Source organism: Macaca nemestrina, chromosome 14, assembly GCF_043159975.1.
Source record: "Macaca nemestrina isolate mMacNem1 chromosome 14, mMacNem.hap1, whole genome shotgun sequence".
Lineage (NCBI taxonomy): Eukaryota > Metazoa > Chordata > Mammalia > Primates > Cercopithecidae > Macaca > Macaca nemestrina.
In genome coordinates this window covers 84,272,676-84,294,086 of record NC_092138.1, presented here as the reverse complement: position 1 = coordinate 84,294,086, position 21,411 = coordinate 84,272,676, and the positions used below count along the sequence as shown (strand labels likewise).

The 21,411-nt window shown below is 54.1% G+C and overlaps 1 protein-coding gene across 9 annotated transcripts in view; it reads right to left on the bottom strand.

Moving 5' to 3' along the window:
- Positions 1–2,905: 2,905 nt before the first annotated feature.
- Positions 2,906–21,411, bottom strand: part of LOC105487061 (regulator of G protein signaling 3) — a 131,927-nt gene continuing 113,421 nt past the window's right edge. For 6 of the 9 annotated variants that reach the window (XM_011750340.3, XM_024794552.2, XM_011750341.3 and 3 more), the window contains 6 exons: positions 16,276–17,250; positions 9,259–9,323; positions 6,164–6,265; positions 5,716–5,777; positions 4,931–5,097; positions 2,906–3,875 (listed from right to left, as the gene is read on the bottom strand). In XM_011750340.3, coding sequence (XP_011748642.2) covers positions 3,690–3,875; positions 4,931–5,097; positions 5,716–5,777; positions 6,164–6,265; positions 9,259–9,323; positions 16,276–17,250 — 1,557 coding nt within the window. In that variant the 3' untranslated portion in view covers positions 2,906–3,689. Of the gene's footprint in view, positions 3,876–4,930; positions 5,098–5,715; positions 5,778–6,163; positions 6,266–6,356; positions 6,732–9,258; positions 9,324–16,275; positions 17,251–18,467; positions 18,641–19,692; positions 19,779–21,411 lie in introns of those variants that run through there. The other 3 variants (XM_011750346.2, XM_071078219.1, XM_024794558.2) reach the window with 3 other exon arrangements.

The following is a 21,411-nucleotide window of genomic DNA, read 5'->3' as shown; positions in this document are numbered from 1 at the left end:
GAAGGACAAGGATCTGGGGTCTGAGACTAAAGGGCCCCCATCTTCTCTGGCCTGGGCAGGTGGAGAATGAGTTTTGCCACTCATCCTGTGACCCTGAATAATGAGATTGCTAACAGCAGCTCATGTTTATGAAGCACCTACCCCACGCCATGCACTGAACTAAACTTGTTGCATGCACGACCTCGCTTAGTCATTGCAACTCTGGGGTAAGTGCCAATGTGCACAATTTATAGATGAGAAAGCCGAGGGAAAGAGAAGGTACGTGACTTCTTCAAAGATTTGCAGCTAGTAGTAAATGGTGGAGTCAGAGACTGAGCCCCAGAGCCTGACTCCAAGGCCCTTCACCTCTATGGTGAAGAGTCCAGCTTCCCTTCCCTCCCCTCAGTCTTCCCATCTGTGGGATGGCGAGGAGCTGGATGGAATGACCTCACAGCTCCGCGATCCCACATTGACCGCCTAGAATTGCCAGAGACCAGAGAGCACTACTCCTTCCTCTCCTATGAAAGAAAATGGGAACCAGCCCAAATGACACTGTACAGATGAGACAACTGAGGCCTAAGCGGGCAGAGAATGTACCTAAAGTCCTCCAGGGAGCCCAGGCAGGGCCCAGGGAAGGGGGAAGGGGGAAGGGGACCCAGACACCTTTCTAGTCTGCCCTCCAGCTGCTCTGCACAGCCAAAGCCGCTCGGAGGCCAAGGGAACCAGGGTGTGTGTAATGGAAACCAAGCAGTGGGGCCTTCCGAAATGGGAATTCCATCTGCCTGACTTTGTTCTCCTGGACTTTGGTTTCCATGGCAACTCTGGGAACCAGGAGGTTGGGAAGGTGGAAGAGGGAAGGCCTGGTCCTAAACTGAATCCCTAGAATCTAAAGAACTGGAAAGGTGGGTCTCCTTGTGGACCCAGTGGCTCCTCCCAGCAGAAGATGTGAGAGAGGCCAGGTCAGGCAGGGAAGTCCTAGGCTCAGACCCAGTGCTGCCTCTACCATTTTGGGGGAGTAGGGAGTAGTATTATAGTCCTCCCTGGGCCCCAGTTTTCCCAGCTGTCAGGCCCCCACATCTCAGGCCTGGAAAAAACCTGGAAGGTGCCCTTGTTCAGAATTAGGAGCGCGACTGTTCCCAGGCCCTTCCAGCCTCTGTGAGGCCGTGAGTCTCTACAGTGGGAAAGCTCTTTACAGTCTGTAAAGCCCAATGACACTCATTGCCAGGTCCTGGAGAAAGACCCAGTGCCGCTCCTGGAGGGGCTCACACTCTGGTGCCAACACGTATCCAGCACCTACGGTATGCCTGACCCCAGGTTAGGACCCTGCTGCAGAACTGGCTCACCGGCTCTTCATCCCAGCGCTGAGGAGACAATAGAATCATCCCCATTCTTGCAGGCTCAGGGATGGGCAGTGACTCGCCAAGGTTACAGAGCAAATCAGTAAAGATAAGATTCAAACCCAGGACTGCCTGATTCCAAAGCCTGGCAGCCTTTGGAGACAGAAGAACCCATGCCTGACTCAGTACACGTGGTAAGGGCTAGTCAAGGAGAGGCCACGACCACTGGGGAGCAGAGGGAAGGGGTTCTCTGCTGACCCGGGCTACTGTTGTTGCACAGAAGATTCTTCCAAAATGGGTTTCAAGGTTTGAAACCCGTTACAAGGTTTCAATTGTTTGATCTGCTGGTTTTTTACAAGCAATGTTTCAAGCAAGCATTAGGGATCCCATTTGCAAGAGGGGCAGGAAAAGTCAGGTGCGGTCAGAGCGGCAGTCAGACAGCCCACCTCTCCCTCCTGATGAAGGTCTACCCAGCACCTGCTCCACACCCAGGCCCTGGCCCTAGTCCCCTGTAACCCTGAAGAAGGCTCAGTCCAACTCCCTGAAGGCCTCCAGAGACCAACAATTCTGATCCTCTCACTGTGCAGAGGGGCCAACAGGGCTGGCCTTGCCCAGGGAAATGAATGAGGGGAGGCAGGGCAGGAAGGAGCGAGCTGTACATGTCGTCTGCAGCTCCAAGTCTCCAAGACCCTGGGCAGGGAAGAAGATCCAAGGAGATAGGGCCCAGCTCCTCCTGCATCAACTCCATCAAGCTTCATCTAAGACAGCCCTGCTGAGCCAGACCCCACCCTGGGCCATGCCCTGGCCCCTGGGAGGTTGTATATGTGGGGTCAGCTCTGGCATCAGCTTATACTGGGCTCTGGGCCTCTTCTGCCCACTTCTAGGCAAGTGGCCCAGGTCCTCTCTTGAAGGATGCCCTGGGCCGTTCCTAAATTTGCATCTTCTGTTAGGTAGGAGGGGAAACAAAGGTACAGTGGGGAAAGCCTTGCCCAGGGCCACAGAAAGACTTTGTGAGTCCTATCTCGTGTCTCTACAGCTGTTCCTTCTGTCCAGAGACCTCCACAAGCTCACCACCACCCTTCCCGAGATTCTGGTCCCATCCACCTTCACCAGCCATCCCTGCACCAAGTGAAAGTTCTATTCAAACCTCAGGGTGTGGCGAGGCAGAGAAGTGAAGGAACTTGCTGAAAGACATGTGGCCAGCTGGCGACAAGCAAGGACTCCATCCTGTAGCCGGCAGAGTGCAGGCTTTGCAGTCAGTCAGACTTGGGCTGAACCCCTGCCACCTGCTGGCTACGTGACCTTCCCTGTCTGTGCTTCCATCTCCTCATCTGTAAAATGGGGATAAGCCCTACCTCCCAGGCTTGGGAAGGAGATGCAGTGACCACTAGAATGAGTGGCACGGCGCCTGGCACAGAGGAAGGCGTGCGAGAGCAGCCCTCACTAGTGTATCAGTGTATCTGGCTCCAGGATGGGGGCAGGTGATGGCAAGAGAGAAGTGGCTGAATCAACAGCCCAACGACCAACCCTCCCGGCCCCAGCCACCCTGGGAAGGCTTGAGACCAGGAACACACAAAAAGGGTCATGAACAAGAAATAACACAGGCCTTTTATTTGCTCCAGAACTCGGCTACTGTGTGGTCTGAGGGTGCCATGCTTTCCCAAAAGCCCCCAAGGGACACCCCACCCAGGGGGTGCCAGATCTTTGTGTGCAGCCAGACTGCAGTGTCCCCCAAGGCCGCCTTAGTCCAGAAGGCCAGCTGCCCACCACTGGTGCCCGGGACAAGCACATCCCCTGAAGCTGAAGAATGATGTCCACCTTTGTGTGGCAGCTTCTCACAAGGCATTGGCTAAAATATTGCACTTGTAAATCAGGAAAACTGATGAGGCAAGGGTTTCCTATTACAGGACAACGTGCCAAGCATCCAACTACTATTTAAATAAATAAAACTCAAAGTGGGGGTCTGAGCTGCGAGCTCCAATGGCCCTCCAGGAGGGCCCGAGAGCCCAGGCCTGGACCTCCTGCCCCATCAGCCAGTTCTTTAAGGAACTTGGTCAACATGAAGCCTCCGCGGTCTCCGAAGCAGGGAGCAGCAGCTCCAGATCTGGCTCGGCCGGGGCCCCCGACCTGCCAGAGTCCTTGGGCCCCCTCGTACCGGGGCAGTGGGGACCCCACGGGGCCCATCCTTCTACTCCTCCAGTAGCCTGGGCCTCTCTTGGTCCAGGCCTCACTTCCGTATGTCTATCCATCTGTCCAGAGACACAGCCTCTGGGGGCTTGCTTGCCCCCTCCGTCACAGTGGGGAGGGAGGCAGGTGGGCAGGAGACCCAGCCCGCCTGGTGTGAACGCTGAGCTCGACTCCAGTGGCCGGCCCCTAAAGCGGGGGACTCATCTTCTTCTGGTTAATAAGGTCCAGGTAGAGGTCAGAACGGAGAAAGCGAGGGTACGAGTCCTTTTCCATGAGCCCGAAGATGCGCTTCTGTGCCAGGTCGAAGCAGCCCCGCGTGACGCTCTGCAGGTTGTCCTTGGTGTGCTCCCGCGTGTAGGAGTCCAGGTTGACCTGCGAAGGCAGAGGGGCACGTGGTCAGGGTTGCCTGCTGGGGACTGACCGTAGGGCCCATGTGCCTGGAAGGGACCCATCCAGCCTCTCACCTCCAAGCCCCTCTGCCCACATCTTAAGGTTCATCTGAAGTGGAGACCCTCAGACCAGAGGATTCAAGTCCTGGCTCAGTCATTTCCTGAGGGGCTGGCAGCATTTATAAGGCTGAAAATACTACTCCGAGGGTTAGGCTTCCTGGGTTCAAATCCTAGCAGTGCCATACCTGGGTGTGTGACTTTAAGCAAATCACTTAAGTGCACTGAGCTTCAGTTGTCTAATCTACCAGCTAGCAATAATAGTACATTCCTCAAAGTGTGAAAACCAAGCAAGATCATCCATATAATGTGCTTTGCATATCCTGCCTGGCACACAGTAGACGCTAAATAGATGGGAGCAATTAAGATTTATCTCTCTGAGGCTGTCTCCTTTTTCTTTCTTTTTTTTTTCCAAGACAGGGTCTTGCTCTGTCACTCAGGCTAGAGTGCAGCGGTGCGATCTCGGATCACTGCAACTTCCGCCTCCCAGGTTCAAGCAACTCTCCTGCCTCAGCCTCCTGAGTAGCTGGGACCACAGGTGCCTGTCACCACACCTGGCTAATTTTGTAATTTTAGTAGAGACGGGGTTTCGCCATGTTGGCCAGGCTGGTCTCGAACTCCTGACCTCAAGTGATCCACCTGCCTCAGCTTCCCAAAGTGCTGGGATTACTGGCATGAGCCACCGCACCCAGCCTGTCTCTTTGTTTCACAGGTTGTTGTGAGGATTAAACATGAGAGCACATACATAAAGGGCTCAGCACATGCCTGGCATGTGGCAGTGCCTTGGTGGTGGCCATTTTTATTACTAACTGGGATTCTGTTCTTCCCCTGATCTTAGCTTGCATCTTCCCCGCTGGGGACCTGGGCTCATGGAGTCATTCTGGCCTCTCCCCTTCCTATGCTGCTGGCTGCCACCTTGCAGCTGAAAAGCCACTGGGTCCTGGGGATTGGAGGGGCTGAGGGTCTGCCCTGAGGTCCTACCTCCTTGCATGCCTGGATCGCAATGTATTCAGCAAAGATCTTCTTGGCCTTGGATGCCATCTTGGACTGTGACTTGACCTTCTTGAAGTCCTCACAAGCCAACCAGAACTCCAGATTCTCCTCGCTGAACTCAGTGCGAAGGAAGGCTTGGAACACTGCTAACCCGTCTGTGAGGAGAACAGATCCTGGGGTAAGAGGCAGAGTCAGCTTCTCCTACCCTTAAGACCCCCCAGCTTACCCCTACAGGACTTTGAATATGGGCGTGCTGGGAACTGAGTACAATGCCCATCTCTGATAGCCAGGAGCCCTGGGATGTAGCCCCAGCCCTGCCACTGCCTCTTTCAAGGTCTCAGCCGGGTCTCTCCCTCTCTATGCCTCAGTGTCTTCATCTGTGAAATGGGGACTATCGATTCTGTCTCACGGAGCCATGAGAGGAGCCGATGGGACCAAGTCCATGAGATGGCAGGCACATTACTCCCCGTGAAAGCCCTCAGTACTTAGAAATGTTTATTCTTATTCTGGGAATATGGATCTGAGCACACAGGTCCCACGGGCCTCCGGCAGGCAGTGCCAACTCCCATGGATGGGGAGGGGCTGGCAGAAGCTGGCTCAAAGGCCAGACCAAGGGCCTTGGCTTGGGCTCAGCCTCTCTGCAACAGCAAGGACACCCTGACGGCCCAGGAAAGGGAAGGCAGCCTCTCTAGCACCAGCTACACAGGGTCTGGATGGGGGCGAAGGGGAGAGGGAGGGAGGGCGCAGGGAAGGGGCAGGCCAGCCCAACTTACATTTGTGAACCAGCAGCTTCTCCAAGGACTCGCCCCACTTGAGCGCTTCCTCTGAGGTGGGCCTGAGGGGTGAGGGAAGAAACACAGTGAGGGCACTGAGAGGCTTGGGGACCTGGGGGGAAGCTGGGCCTGGAGGCCTTTGTTTACTGCCCTGGGCCCAGGCTGTAGCTGAGCCCAGCTGGGGCGCCCAGGAAGGAGGCCCATCCTCTTTCTTGGGGCCAGGGTCCCTTCCAGCCCCCACCTCCATCCCACCTAGCCTGCCCCCTAGGGCAGCCCCTCCCTGTGAGGGCAGCTGCTCGCCAGGTACCCGGCTCCGTCTGTGAGAACCTCTGTCTCCCCAGAGCTGGATCAAGCCGGCAAGCCCCTTCCCCTCAACCCAGCACTCAGTCCTACTCCCCGGGGGGACAGTGAGTCCCCAAAGGGTCCCAGGGTGCCAGGGAGGACCTACTTGAATGACTTCATCATTTTGTCTGCCTTGCCCGCGGGAGGGGCTCCAGGGGACTCGTTCCGCCGTCTGAAGATGCCCAGCTTGTTCTTCATGTCCTTGGCTCTGGGGGCAGAAGCAGAAAAGAGGATTGCTCAGCCTGGCCCACTCGCCCCCGCAAATACAGGGTCGGGAGAGCTGGGTCAAGGGCACCTACTCCTTCATGGTGTGTCGCCTCTGCAGGTTCCCGTTGCGAGTGAGGTACATGCCTCGGAGCATCTCTGTAGGGCCCCCCACCTTGGGGCCGCAGAATGGTCTGCAGGAAACACCCCTCTGGCTCCTGTCCCCTACCCCGCGTCCTGGGCAGCTGGCAGCAACGGTGCAGGCTGCAGCCACACGCGCTCGCTGGAATCCTGGCCTGATGACTGGACTCCCGGGCACAAGCCGGGCTGGGACTCAGACAGGAGGAGCCAGGAAATGGGAGGGACCAGGACGGGGAGCGGAAAAAAAAAATTCCTTCTGGCCAACCCTGAGAGGGAGCCGTGAAAGGGGCATGTGTCTGCAAGGGACAGCCTCTGGGGCCGCCCCGGCAGGAAGCCAGTCCCAGCTATTTGTGACTGGCCTCCTCGTTACTATGGCAGCAGGAAGACAGTGGTTGGGGGTGGGGGACAACAAGTCAGCAAATTGCTGAGAGGGAAGGAGGGAGCCAGGGGAGGCTCTGCCCACCAGGGTGGCAAGACTGGTTATTTTTAGCCAAGAACCATTTTTAGCTTTGTCAGTCCCCAAGGAGGCAGCAGAATTCAGCACTGGGTGAAACTGCTGGCCAGAAAGGGGTTAAATGCCTCTTGCTCACGTTCGCCCCGTTTTCCCCAGACCCCCTGTACAGGGCACCTCCCAGAGAATGGCTCCTGCCAGCCGGCCTCTCAGCCTCAGTCACCCACATTGGCGACTTCTAGTCATGAATATACAGCAGTTCCCCAACGTCTTAGAAGTTTTAAGCCTGAATAACTTCAGAAGCAGAAGTCCTATAAACTTACAAAAACACCATTTTAAAGTTTAATTATGTAATGTTGTGTGCATAGTTTTGTGATTTTTGAATAATTAATTTTTCACTTTAAGTTTTGGTCTCCATCCTCCCAAAGATGGAAAATGCTCACTGAAACCAAAAATGAAAATGAAAAATTGATTATTCAAAAATCACAAAGCTAAAGACGTGCAAAAGAAATTTTAATTTTAATCTTTCAAGGGGGTTTGGTAAGTTTGAAGCATTTATACCTCTGAAGCTCTTCAAGCTTAAAATGGCACTAAGACCTAGACACCCTGTCTAATGAAGGAGAGTCCTACGGGGAGGCTGAGCCCAGGCTTTGGAGCCAGACAGTCTTGGGTTCAAATCCCAGCTCCAGCAGTTACCAGCTGTGCGCCCCTTGACAAGTTTCCTGACCTCTGAAGTTTCCTATCAAGCTTTTTTCTCTGTCAAGCTGTTTCCTGTCAAACAGAAGCCAGCAGGCCAGGTCTCCAGGTCCCAGCTCCACCACTTTCTTACCATGTAACTTAGCCTCTGCACAGTAGTTTATTCATGTGTAAAATAAGGGTAAGGTCAATAAGAAAGAACGGGATGTAAAATAAAAGTAGTGGTAAAGATTACATTAGATCACATATGAAATACGCACAGAACAGTGCCTGGCATAATAAACAATAATGGTTATTTTTATTATTACCCTACATGTTCTAAGACTCTTCGTCTAAGCTTTTAAGAGTGTGAGCTTCAGAGGCCAGGCGTGGTGGCTCATGTCTGTAATCCCAGCACTTTGGGAGGCTGAGCCTGGAAGATCACTTGAGGCCAGGAGTTTGAGAACGGCCTGGCCAACATGGCAAAACCCCCGTCTCTACTAAAAGTACAAAAAAAATTGCTGGGTGTGATGGCACACACCTGTAATCCCAGCTACTTGGGAGGCTGAGGCACGAGAATTGCTTGAACTTGGGAGGCAGAGGTTGCAGCCAGCCAAGATCGCACTCCAGCCTGGGTGACAGAAGGAGACTCTGTCTCCAAAAAAAAAAAATGTAAGGCAGCACCTACACTGAAAGGAGGCTAGACAGCGCAGCTCCAGCACCCGGGGTGCCTGCCCTCTGCTGCCACATACTGCTTCCCTCTCCTCCCACTTCAGCGCCACATTCAACAGTCCTGGCACCCCCTGGACCCTCTCTCATCCTACAAAAGGTTAAGTGAAGATGGTTGGTGCAAAGGACTGTTTTGGTTTGTGCATTTCACCTTGCTAAGAAAGTGCAACTGGCTGTGGAGTAAGAGAAGCCAACAGTTGCTGCAGAAAACTGGAGAGGTCAAGGCAGCTGGGGCGAGAAAGGTTTTCTAGGGTAGTGGACCCCACCCAAGGTCGAGGCTAGGGAAAAGGGTTGCAGGAGGCTCCTCCCCATAGCCCAATTCCTGCCTAGTGGTGGGTGCTACAGGACCTGGAAGGGAGGGGCTTCCTCGGGGGGGGGTCACTGTGCACACACCCCACTGCCTCCTCCCTATACCTCCCCCGAGTCTCCAGGGCCTTAGGCCTGGGGATACAAGGAGACCTGAGGAGAACCCACACACACGTCTTTTTCATTGACACATCTAACAAACCCCCCAAAATAAGGCCTGAGTGTGGCCAGAAAGGCTTAGGGAGTGCGGGATTCGGCAGCTGGGCCAGCAGCGCCCCCTCCCGGCAACGCCTGAGACTATTAACATTCAGGAACTCAGGAGGAGAAAGAGGAGCCCCATGACTGTTAGGTCACTCGTGGGCCCAGAGGGAGCAAAGGAGTTGTCGAAGCCATTTGGCCCATGCTTGGCTCAGAAGCTGGGCTAAAGCCAGGGCAACCGGGCTGGTGGCCTCTGGTTCACTGTCTTCCGGGTACTGAATCAGCACTTTGCCTCCCTTGGAGAGAATGCTCAGGACCCAGGTAACCCCACTCTGGGGTCACTGCAAAGTTCCAAGATCCAGTTTTTCCTTGGTGTCTGTCTGGGGTTGTGGGTGGGACCAGGCACAACCCCTTCTCCCCACCTGGACCCCTAGAGGAGAGACCCCTGGGGCAGGGGAGGAAGAGGAGTGCAGAAGCCAGTGATCTTCCCAACTTACAGGTTTTTGCTCTTTCTCTTCCGGGAGGCTTCGTCATCATCCCCGACGGTGTCGGCCCCGCTCATCTGTGGAGAGAAGACAGACACGATGCAGTCTGGGCGCTCAGGAGCTCCTGCCTAAGCAAAGAGAGGCTCGGAGACCCAACAGTCCCTGCCACCAGCTCCTCCCACCCCCAAAGCCCCCACCCCCGGCACACAGGTGAGGGAGGGAAACCCCCCTGCTGGGAACAGCCTGGCCATGAAGTGGAATCGGCCTGGCAGACCCTCTGGCCACAGGGATCTCCTCCTGGGACATTCAGGCCCCCAGCTTACTGGGGAGAAGCCAGACAGCTGGCACTCATGACAGAGGCTTCATTGCAGGCAGTGAGCAGGTGAGAGAGTAGGGCTTCTGCTGCGTCACTAGGCCAATCCCTGCCTCTTTCTGCACCTCTGTTCCTTAATTTCTAAAATCAGGATCATAATGATTAAGTCAGGATTCTGAAGCTCAAAGGAAACCTCAGATGGTCAGCAGTGTATAAAATAAATCATTACATAGGCCTGAGCGCACGTCTCTTGCCTTATAGCTTTCCATGGCTCCCTAGTGCCCTCAGGATAACGTCCAAACTCCATAACATGACTGGATCTACCATCTTAGGATTAGGGCAGAAAGTTCCATTTTAACATCAGTTACAATTCCTTCAGTTCTCTCTCCAGCCTGGCCCCTACTTCAGCAACCTCCTCAACTCTGCCTTCCAACCAACAGAAGGTCTTCATCTCCATGTGCAATTCCTTCCCCGGAGAATGCTTTTGTGAGTCTCCCACCTGCCTGCCTGGATGGATGGATGGATAGTTGGATGGATATAGATGGATAGGTGAATGGATAGATGAGTGGATGGATGGATGGATGGATGAATATATGGGTTGGTGGGTGGGTGGGAGGGTGGATGGATGGATGAGTGGATGGATGGATGCATGAGTGGATGGATGGAAGAGTGGATGAGTGGATGGACATATGAATGCATGGGTGAACAGATGGGTGGGTGGATAGACAGATGAATGCATGGGTGAATAGATGGATGCGTGGGTGGGTGGGTAGGTGGATGAATCAATGAGTGGATGAGTGGATGGATGGATGAATTATACCTTCATTTAGCTCATACTATAGGCCAGACCCTGGATGGGGCATAATTCAGATACTATCTCATTAAACCTCACAATAAACCTATAAAGTAAATAGAGGCTCAGAGAATTTAAGTCACTTCCCCAAGGAGACCCAGCATGTAAGTGACAGAGGTGGAATCTGCCTCAATTCAAGACCTGTGTTTCTCCACCAGAGGATGCTGCTACTCAAAAATGCAAGGTCAGAACACATTTTAATGTTTCCCGTGAAAGACTCCAGAAGTGCTGCCTCCTTCCTGAGAATGCTGCCCCACCAGAGTTGTAAACACACGTGTGTACGTGCACACAGAGGCACACACCGTATGGTGTGTGATTTCAGAGCAAGGGTTTGGAACCAGACCTGGATATAAATCCTGCTTTCATCAACTTTGGGTAAGTTTCCTAGCCTCTCGGCTCCCGTTGTTTTAGCTATGGCTTAGGCATAGTGACAGCCACTTCACAGGGCTGATGGAAGGTTCACCAGGATAAACTCTGCACCCCAAGGCCCAGTCCTGGCACCTATACTAACCTCAGTAACCAGTGGTCATTGCCCAGTGAGTGTTACCACTGTCACCATTCAGTCCACCCTTCAGTGCACACACAGGCTGCAGTCATGCTGGCCCGGTGAGGCCATGCCCAAGGCCCCCACCCGTGGGAAAGAGCCCTCGGGCCCTGGGCTTCCTCCCATTCTAACCTCAGCTTCCGTACTTTATCGGCTCCACACAATGGGCCTGGGGACCACTCCCACCCAGCGGCCATCCCCAGCCTCTGTGCCGCTGTGAAATGGGCTCTTCCTTCCACTGAGGGGAGGAGAGTGTCTTCAGCAGGGACTGACCCAAGCCCAGCAGCCTGACAGAGGTGCTGGGCAGCTCTGGCCCTGGGAGTCGGCCCCCTGGGCTGCTGGGGAAACCCCAGCACCAAGAAGAGGCTGTGGGCCAAGGACAAATTGAGGTGAAAAAATTGGGTTCTGATTCCCAGCCCTAGGGACTCCCCATAGCTGCCAGGAGGCTTTGGCCTCTGACCTTGGAGGGGGCCAGAGTGGCCCCCCCAACTCCTCCCTCCCACAGCTGCAGCAAGGCCTGCCCAGGGCCCAGCCTGCAAAGGCCCTCCAAAGCAATTCTCCTTTCCATCTTCTCCCTACTGTCTCACTATGCGACCCTGTCCGGCTGAAAAGCAGATGGAGGTGAGTCCAGGATCATGCAGCCCTTCCTTCACTCCAGGCAGAATCCCCGGGCCCTGCCCAGCCTCATCCAGCCACCTCCAGGGACTAGGAGCTCACCACCTCTTGGAACAATAATTATAATTCTTACTGTAATTATAGTAATGTTAAGAGTGTAGATTTTTAATTGCCTGGATTTGAAGCTTAGCTCAATCATTTATTAGCTCATTGACCTTAGCTCAGTTACATCCCTCTCTGTGCCTCAGTTTCCTTATTTGTAAAATGTGGATAATAACTGGACCTCCCTCAAAGGGCTGTGGTGAGGATTATGTAAGTTAACACAGGGGATATGCTCAGCACAGCAACCAGCACACAGCAGTGAGCAAGTACTCTCAGCTAATGTGGGTTTTGCTATTATTTATTGAGCGTTCACTACATGCCAGGCGCTGGGCCAAAGTGTTTTAACATACTTTATCTCATTTAATCTTGGCAACAATTCTAAGAGCTAGTTACTGATATTTCCCTCAGTATGCAGCTGAGGAAACCGATGCCCAAGGTAAGTTTGGTAACTGGCCTGGGCTCTCTGAACTGGCAAGTAGCAGAGAATTGTGGTCTGGGTCCAGAGCCCACTGGTGACAGAAGGCTCGTCTGTAAGCAGGGCTCAGCTGGTTTCCCCTATTGGTCCTGGTTGAACTTCTGGGGCTCCCTGGCGATCCATGGCTGCCCTCTCTGATCCAGCCCAGCCTGGCAGGCCCCATGGAACCACGTGAAAACAGTGGATCTAAACTCTATACTTACTTGTTTACACATCCGAAATAATTCTTTAGGCTTTTTAAAAATAAGAGACTTGAAGGTATTATCATCTTGGAGCTGGAAGGCATTTTTTGGGTCCTCCTGTCTGACCTCTGACCTACATGGGAGCTTATGAAACAGGGCTGGCACCCTCTGTGGACCACCTCTGCCCAGGCCAGTCCCCTGCAGGGGAGGAAGGAAGCAGGGCCAGGGAAGGGCTGCAGCCTGTGGTCTCCTCACTGTCAAAGAATAGCCCATGACCCTCTGAGCTGAGCCAGAAAGGCTGGAATAGAATTCAATGGCAGCATCCTGGACCCAAACACAACGATTCTTCAGGGCTTCCTTGACTCCCCAGGAAAAACGCCTGTGGATCTGCTCTGCAGGGCCTCCAGGGAGCAGCCAGGAAGGCAGGGGTCTGGCGGCAGGGGGCACCATGAGACCACTCAACTCAGCACAGGGTGCCAGACCCAGAGGATGGACAGCTGGAGAATCGTGGGGGATGGGGGGGTGGCAGCGGGGGCGGGGTGGGGGGTGGCGGAGGGGGTGCTCTCTCTCTCTGGACTCAGTTGGCCCATCTGTGAGATTACCATGGCCGAGCCGACCATCTCTGAGGTCTGCCTGTTCTGACATTCCTACTCGCAGTAGAAATTGCTCAGCACACAAGACAGCAGGGTAACAGGAGTGTGGAGTGGTGACAACGGCGAGACTGAATGTCATCCTGTGGCAGGCAGCATGCGCTCTGGACAGCCTCAGTTTATCTGCACGGCAGCACAAATGACCAGCCCAAGCTTTCTATGTACTGCTCCCTGGAACCCTTGGGACAACTCCCGGGGGACTCTGTGTTCCATTTGTAAGAGAAAATCGAAGCTCAGAGAAAGAAGCAACTTGGCCAAGGTCTCAGAGCCAGGGAGGAGGAGGCAGAGCTGAGACTTGAACCGGGGTCTGTCTGACTCCACAGCCTGAACACTTCACCCCTCCCCTCTTCACCTCTTGCCTGGCATTGCCTGGGAATAGTGGCCCATCAGCATCAGGGGACCCTCCCAGAAGAGCCAGGCCAAAGCCAGGAAGACAGAAGTCATGGGGGAACCCGCCGCGGTCCCTCTGCCAGTCCCCCACCCCTGGCCCCTCATCAGCATGAGGTCACAGGGTCTGCAGTAGAGCCACAGAGGAGTGACTGGACAAGGGTGAGACCTTGTCCAGCGCCATCATCACTTGCTGCTGTGTGGCTGGGGACAAAACATCTCTTGCTAGCCTCAGCCTCCCACTGTAAGACAAGTGCCTGTCCACCTTGCAGCAGCGTCAGGAAGGTGAGAAATGGGGTCTGCTGATACTTTGAATGGTGGCACAGCCAGTTCTACCCTGGTTACTGCTCTTCTCTCCCTCCCCCCCTCATCACATGATTACCATTTATGCAGCACCCCCCCGGTGCTGAGCGCCAGGTATTCCCCTAAATGTTTTACCTGTGTTAAGCTATTTAATTTTCCCAGCAACCCTAGGAAGGATTATTACCATACCCGTTTCACCAATGAGGAAACTGTGGCTCACAGAGGGGCAGGGACTTGCCCAAGGCCCAGTACCAGTAAGAGATGGAGCTAGACCACGGTGTTCGTCCCATCTGGGCTTATCTCCTTTTGACAAGGGTGGGTTTCGTACTGAAGCTGCTGGCAGGACAGGGCAGGATGTGAATGGCAAAGGGCTCAGGGACTGGTGTGTGGAAGCCACATGGAAGGGTGGCCACCACCAGGCTGGAGGCAGTCTCAGATGTCTCTGCCAGCTCAGCCACTCAAACACAAGAAAGGAAGTGACCGGCTAAAAGTTGGTGGGACAGGGGAGGGTGCCAGTGGGAACCTTGGAAACCCAAAGGAAGAAGCTGAGACAAAAGAGAGCTGGTCCAGGCCTGCTGGACTCCCAGGCATAAGTATCTGTCCCAAAATAGGAGCTGAGGCCAACAGAGCCAGGGAATTAGATAGATGCATACACATGAATGTGTGTGAATTTATCTGTATATAAATAGTTTTATTGGAGCAAGTGTGGTGGGGGGAATGGAACTGGGAAGGGTATAGTGGGGGAATCAGGATTGGGAAGCCCAAGGCAGGTAGGCCTCAACCGCCCTCCTAAGAGGAGTGGCCAGGCCTGATCTGAGTGAGCCTGAGACCTTGCCTTGGAAGGACAGCATTCTGGATTCCGGACTCTCTCTTGTAGAAACCATCAAGAAATGGCCTAAGATGGTGATATTCTAACTTTGGCAAGATCATGATCCCTCAGGGCATGTTTAAAATACAGGGTCTGGGAACCACCCCTAGAGATTCTGATTCTAGAGTTCTGGGTATGGGGACTAGGAAACATGTATTAATAACCTCCCCTTGGTGATTCCGGAGCACACCACAGTGTGAGAACCACACATGCTTACAGATGAGGAAACGGAGATTCAGTTCCCAGGCCAAAGTTCAAGACCCTTTTCTGGAGGGCCCCAGCCTGCCCTTTGAGAATGACTAGCTTTCAGCAGAAGGCATCTCCCCAGATGCCAAGTCTGCCTTCTTGCTAGTGGCTAAGAAGCTAAGCAGACTTCTGAGGACATGTCCCAACTTGGTGAGGAAGTATGCTGGAATCCGTTAGTGATGTCTGCTGCTGGCTGGAGGGAGGAATAGCACCACCTGTGCCAGGCATCTGCCCTTTAGGAATGCTCTGCTCTAGCCAAAGAATGCCTGCCTCTACCTCTCTGTTTATTCTAATCCTGCTCAACCTTCAAGGCCAGGCTGAGAGGTATCTTCCTCCAGAAGCTTTCCCTGATGACCTTAGGCCCTGGGGTCTGTCCTCCTGAAGTTCTAGATCTCTGAGTCAGTTGCACTCCATGGGCACTGACCATCCCTATTCACCTGGCCTCACACCAACACCTTGCACAGGCTGTTGCATTTCAGGAGAAGGAGTGGGGCCCATCATTCCCTGAGGGCCACCGCTCATGTGGCTAGTGTCGTCAGGCACCAGCCTCTTCCATTCATCCTCAATTGTTCTGGGATGTGAGCGCTATTAACCCCTACTTTTCAGAGAAGAAAACTAAGGCTCAGAGGAGTTGAGTGACTCAACCAAAGCCACGTAGTAAGAAACAGAGCCCAGACCCAAACTAGCTGGTGGACTTCAAGATCATGGTACAATCTGTTCACTGTTAGGCCACTTTCGAGGCTCACACAGATAACTTATTTCTCTCAGGCTGAGAGCGGCCTCACACACTTCTGTGGCTCCTGCCTTGTTGCAGAGCGCAGGGCCTGGTACACAGCAGGAAATCGATAAATACTTATTTATCTACATACAAATATTCATGAGAGGCAAACAGTGTGGTGGTTGGTTAAGAGCACTGGCCCTGGAACCAGATTCTAATTCTGGTTCAGACACTGATAAACTGTGTAACCTGGAGCAAGTTAGATAACCTTTCTTTGCCTCGGTTTCCTCTGCTGTAAAATGGGCACCAAAATACTATCTACTTCAAAGGGCCGTTGTGAGAGTTAATGAGTTAATGTAAACTGCTTAGGATAATGCGGATATGGAATAAATGTGTGTTGTCGTTGTGACTGGCTGATGGATTTCTAGCCTGGCTAAGCTGTAACTCTATTTCTCCAGCTACTACCTCAGATCTTTTAAATCCAAATACACAATGGCCTGGGCTAAGCTACACCTATTCTGCTTTCTGTGGGGACCAGTGGAGCTATAAGAACACAGCATCTAGAGTCCTAAAGTCATGGGTTTAAGTCCAGGCTCTGCCTTCTTGGTCCCATTGGGCCTCAGTTTTACCTTTTGTCCAACAGATGGAAGGTTCGCTGGGAGGCTGCTGGGACAGTGGGGGTGGAACACGGTGACTGCTCATTCCCTGCAGCCCCTGGGCCAGCCCTCCCCACATTGCATGTATCCTTCTCCCTCCCCGTTTAGCTTTCTCACCTTCCTATGTCCCGTGAAGAAGAGGGAAAGGTGGTGCATGGAGCCACCATTGCGGCCCAGCTCTTTCTTGAGGGTGCTGGGCGAAGGCATGCCCCAGGTGGAGGCGGCGCCCTCACCATCTGAGCAGTGCAAGGTGGTGTCGGAGGCGAAGCAGGGCCCTCGGGGTTCCTGCAGCAGGCTGCCCTCGCTGTGCGTCCGGCGCCGCAGCGAGTTCTGCACACGCAGTGAGAGGCCACCCTCGGCCCCCTGGCCCGTCTCGATCATGCTGCTGCGCTTGGCCTCACTGCGCTCTCCATAGTTGTCATCGCTGGTGTCCTCATCCTCGTCCTCCTCCCCTTCCTCCCCTTCCTCCCCCTCCTCGGCCTCTTCCTCCTCCTCATCTCCTGAGCAGCCCCGCTCTGCCTCTGCCTTCTGGCTGTAAGTGCTATCCAGCCGGACCTCGGGGATCACGAAGGCTGGTCTGGAGGCCGCAGGTTGGTCCCCGGTGGTTGCTAGTGGGTCCCCAGAGCTCATGGTGCCCTCAGTAAGGGCCTTGGCCGGCAGGGAGACCTGGCTAGGAGGCAGATCTTGACAGGGTGGAAGGTCCTGGGTGGGGGGTTCCTGGACGGCAGGGAGGTCTTTGGTGAGTAGAGGGTCCTGGTGAGGCAGGGGTTCTTGACCAGCAGGCAGGTCCTGGCAGGGTGAGAGGTCTTGGGCTGGAGGGGGTTCCTGGCATGGTGGTGCATCCTTGCTTGGTGGGGCGTCTGGGCCTGGAGGGGATTCTTCACAGGTAGCTGAGTCTTTGCTGGACAGTGGTTCTTGGCTGGAAGTGGGTTCCTGCCCAGAAGGGGAGTCCTTGTTGGGTAGAAGGTCTTGTCCTGGAGGAAGCTCCTGGCCAGGAGAGGGCTCCTTGCTGGGTGGGGAATCCTCGGCACCAGGCCCCTTCCCTTCCTCCAAGGACATCTCCGTCTTCTCATCTGCCTCCGTCTCAAACATCTGGGAAACAAAAAGAAAACAAAAACGGTTCAGAAGAGGAGGCTCCGAGATGCCAGACACCATGCATGAGCTGACATGAAATCAGGCAGTACCCTGAATCCCGGCCCCCCAGTCTGAAAGCTGAGGTGCCAGATGGAACCCCAAAAGCCCCTTTGACTTAGCTGTGTAACAATTCTCACCCTGTCTTCTTGCTTGAACTTTCTGCTTCATCAAAAACACAGCTGGTCATTTACAGGAGAAGAGGGAGAGGTAACCACTGTCTATCTAGCTCCTGCCTTGGCAGTTGCCAGGGCAGCTTGACCCCACTCTCTCATATGGCCTTCCCAACAACCTTATAAAAGAAGCATCACTGTCTCCATTTTACAGAAAAGGAAACAGGGTCAAAGTCGCCTCTGGGGATAAAGGAGAACAGGCAGTTTCTGCTCATGGACCAGAACCAAGTCAAGCCCCAAACCCGGGGCAGTCACTGAACCCAGCCCAGGGTGTCTCCTACCTGAACTAAAAGTTTAAAAAATCCTAATGAGTCATTCAAACAGGAATATGCTCTGAACACTTAAGTATCTTTTTGAAACTAGTAAACTGGAATGAAACCGGAACTTTAAAATATTGTCCACACCTGGACTCACCAGATGTCACAGAAACATGGAACCTCCCTGAGGAATCACCCACCCAGGGATTTTTAAACTGCTTGGAGGAACCTCAAGGATTCCTCAAAAAACACAGCATCTCCTGCCTCACACACAACCCTCGGGATCCCAGGGGGTTTTGCTGAGTCTCGCCAGTAGATTTCATGCACAAAGAGAAGAATGTTTCTCTTGATGAAAGTCTGAATAGCAGCTATGTCACCAGAAGATTGGGGCCCCGAGAAAGTCAGGAGTGTCCATGGTGCCACAACCACACAGGGAGGCAGTTCTCAAGCCTGGGCTGGGCCCCTCCCACTCAAGGTCCAGGAATGCGGGAGGTGGAACTATTTAGAGCCCAGGTTCTGTCCTTCAAGAAGCCATAGCTGCTGAGAACAAATGAAAGAGAAATACCCCACTTGTACTCAGGAACTGAACAGATGCTTGGGAGTGTGTGCACATGCGGGCACATGTGCACACTGGCAGAAAACTTCAGAGGTAAGTACCCCCAGAACGTGGGTTAAGAGCTCTCATTGTAGAAATTATTAATGTCCATTTGATGGATGACAACACTGAGTCGAAAGGCCAGTGACTTACCCACTATTATACAGCTGCCCTGATACCCAACAGGCCATGCTCGAAGCTGAGAAGTCTTTGAAGCCCCGGGGGGTCTGTAATGGTGAAGCCCCACAGCTGGGAGTCACTGATCAGCCATGGCTTGGGGCAGCTGCAGGCTGCTGCACACACGTGTCAGGGGTCACGCTGGCATCTGGGAGCACAGATGTGAGCGGATGTGAAAGCGCGGCACGGGTAAGAGCCACAGCCTGGGAGCGTGAAAGTGAAAGTGGAGCCCTGTAGAGCAGAGACGGTGGCTGGACAAGGGAGGGGAGGCCTTGGAGGACTCTAGCATGATCTGGCCAAGGTCAGGAAGGGCATGCCTTAGGCTGTGGCTCATAGGCCAAAGACAGGTACCTACTGATGCTGTGGCCTTGCCCTGGAAATCCTGCCTGCAGCTCAGAGGTGACTCCACACAAGGGCCCTCTCAGACCTTATAGTCTCAGACTCTGGAACAACAGCGATCCGAAATCCCCACTGCATAGACAGAAAGGCTGAGGCCCAGAGGAGCAAAGGGCAACCTAGAATCACACAGGGGTGTCAGGTAGAGCCAGTCACCAACCTTCAGGCCTCAAGGTGTCCACCTATGAAATGGGATAACCAGCGTGCCTCAGTAACAGATCAGGAGCATATGCTGGAAAAGGCGGAAAGCTCCTACAGGAGATGGTGGTGTTGGAGGTAGTGATTTAAAAAGCATTGATCTAGAGGGAAATTCTGAAGTTAAGGACCTTAACCAGTGGCACATGTTTCCCACGTACCCCAAACTCTGTCAAACACCAGAGTCAGTGTTGGCAATTGGAATGTCAGGGCCTCCAGTCCAGAATTCTCATCTGGAAACTAAGGGCTGTGCTTCAGTCCCATCAGGCTGTTCCCAGGTGGACAGAAAGACCCTCCATTGGGTAGACAGGAAGGCTGAGGGCCCAGTCTGGACAGTGACTTAGTGACTTGCCCAAAGCCACCCTGCACAAATCAGGGGCTAGGCTGGGGCCAGAGCCTAGGCCTTCTGGCCCTGTTCTTCTCAAGCCCACTTCTGATCTCTGTCCCCATGAGCAACCCAGTCCCCAGCCCATCTCCCCACCCACCAGGGAGCATTCTCCATCAGGAGGAACAAACTGCCCTGCAGCCAGCTCCCTGGGGCCCCTCAGTCCTATCACCCTACCGCATGGCCAGACCTCCCCCCGACCCACCCCCCGGCCCAGCCACCTGCCTCTGATAGTCCTTGGGGAAAGGCGGAAGGAAGCAGCAACCGGGTGCCCTCAGGGCCTGGCACGGAGTGGCACTGAGTGGGGAGCAGGCTGCATTTCCCCTTTCCTGGGTGGTGAGGGTGGGGCCCAGGCCTGTCCCAGCGGTGATGACAGTCGGAGCCCGCCCACCCCTTGGGGAAAGTGCAGCAACAAACCCAAAACCAGAAATGCAAGTCAGCCTGCCTCTGCCAACTCTGTTCTAAATCGAGGCCAAACCAAACAAAGCCAGGAGGGGAAGTGCCGCTCAGGAAGGGGTGCTGTCCCCAGAGGGCCCCTACCCAGTGGGATCAGCTGAGAAACTAACCAAGACGGAAGGTTCGCAGAGGGCCCGGTGGTTATGTGCTCAGATACCCGAGCCAGGCTGATTTTGATCCCAATGGGGCCACTTTTTAGCTGTGCAACTCCGGCCAAGCCTTTCAACGCCTCAGAGCCTCTGTTTCCTCGTCTAGAATTGAGCCCAGTGATATCACACTGGACTTACAGGACTGTTTGAGTCTCCTCCTAGTGCCTGGCCCTGGAAAAGCTTTTGACACAATGGGAGCTATCAATGGTCTTATTTTAGAGATAAGAAACCTGGGGTCCCAGAGGGTATGGGAATTACCTAAGAGAATGAGAGGCTGATGCAAGATTAGAATTCACATCTCCTGCCAGGGTCTCTCCCTGTTTCCTTGCAGCCTTACACACAAGTGTTTGGGGCCCTCAGGGGGCTGTAGAGGGAGGAGGAACAGCCCGGAGTCCTGCCTGAGGCCCCTCACCTGGGTGCATCCCACACCAGCAGATGCTGGTGAACAGGGCCCAGAGCTCATGGTTTTCTGTGCTCCCAGGCAGGCCTGTATGAACAGGGACTGCATGCAGGTTTGGTACGGCCTGTGTTCTTGGGAGAGCTGGGGTGGGAAGTGGTTTGACGGGAGCTCCGGAGCAATTACAGGACACCCGAGAACCCAGGGGTGGGGGTGGCAAGTGTAGGAGAAAATTAGGACAGGAGGGGAGGCAAAGATGAGGGGGAGGTTGCAGAACACATGGTGGGCATGGGATTGCCCTGTGAGCAACGAAATGCCACAGGCAGAGCTGTGCTGTGTCAAAGCTGCTCCGGGGAATGTGGGCAGGATTTGTGGGTGGCAGGGAGGACTGGGGCATGCACACATTCATGTATTCATTCATTCATTCTCCAAGCACTGAGGTAGGTACTGGGGGGATGGCAGGGAACAAGTCAGACACAATCTCTGCCCTCACTTAAGCAGAAAAAACAGAGGTTAGACAACTAGTCTCAAGGAGCATGGGGATTGCTCTGATAGAGGAAGTACAGGCAGCTGGGGACCCTGTGAGGCAGCTGTTACAACCAGCTGGAGTAATAAGAATCCAGCCAGGGTGCCAGGGAGACCAGCCTGCTCACCCAGGGCCTTGGGTCCAGAGTGCTGGAAGCCACTGCCCCGCCCTTCCGAGGTGCGGGTCTGTCTTTCCCATCCATCACTTCTTTGGCTTGACTAGACCAGGTTAATTCTGCCCGTGTCTCATCTGCTGTAAGCACACAGGAAATGAACCAGGCCCTCTAAATGGAGCCACTGTTTAGGACCTAATCAAATCCTCTCCCAAATCCAATCCAGAGCTCGGAACAGGCTAAGGAGGGATGGCAGCTGTAACACCCAGAGTTCACACTCATACCAGCTTTGGCTCCTGGGCCC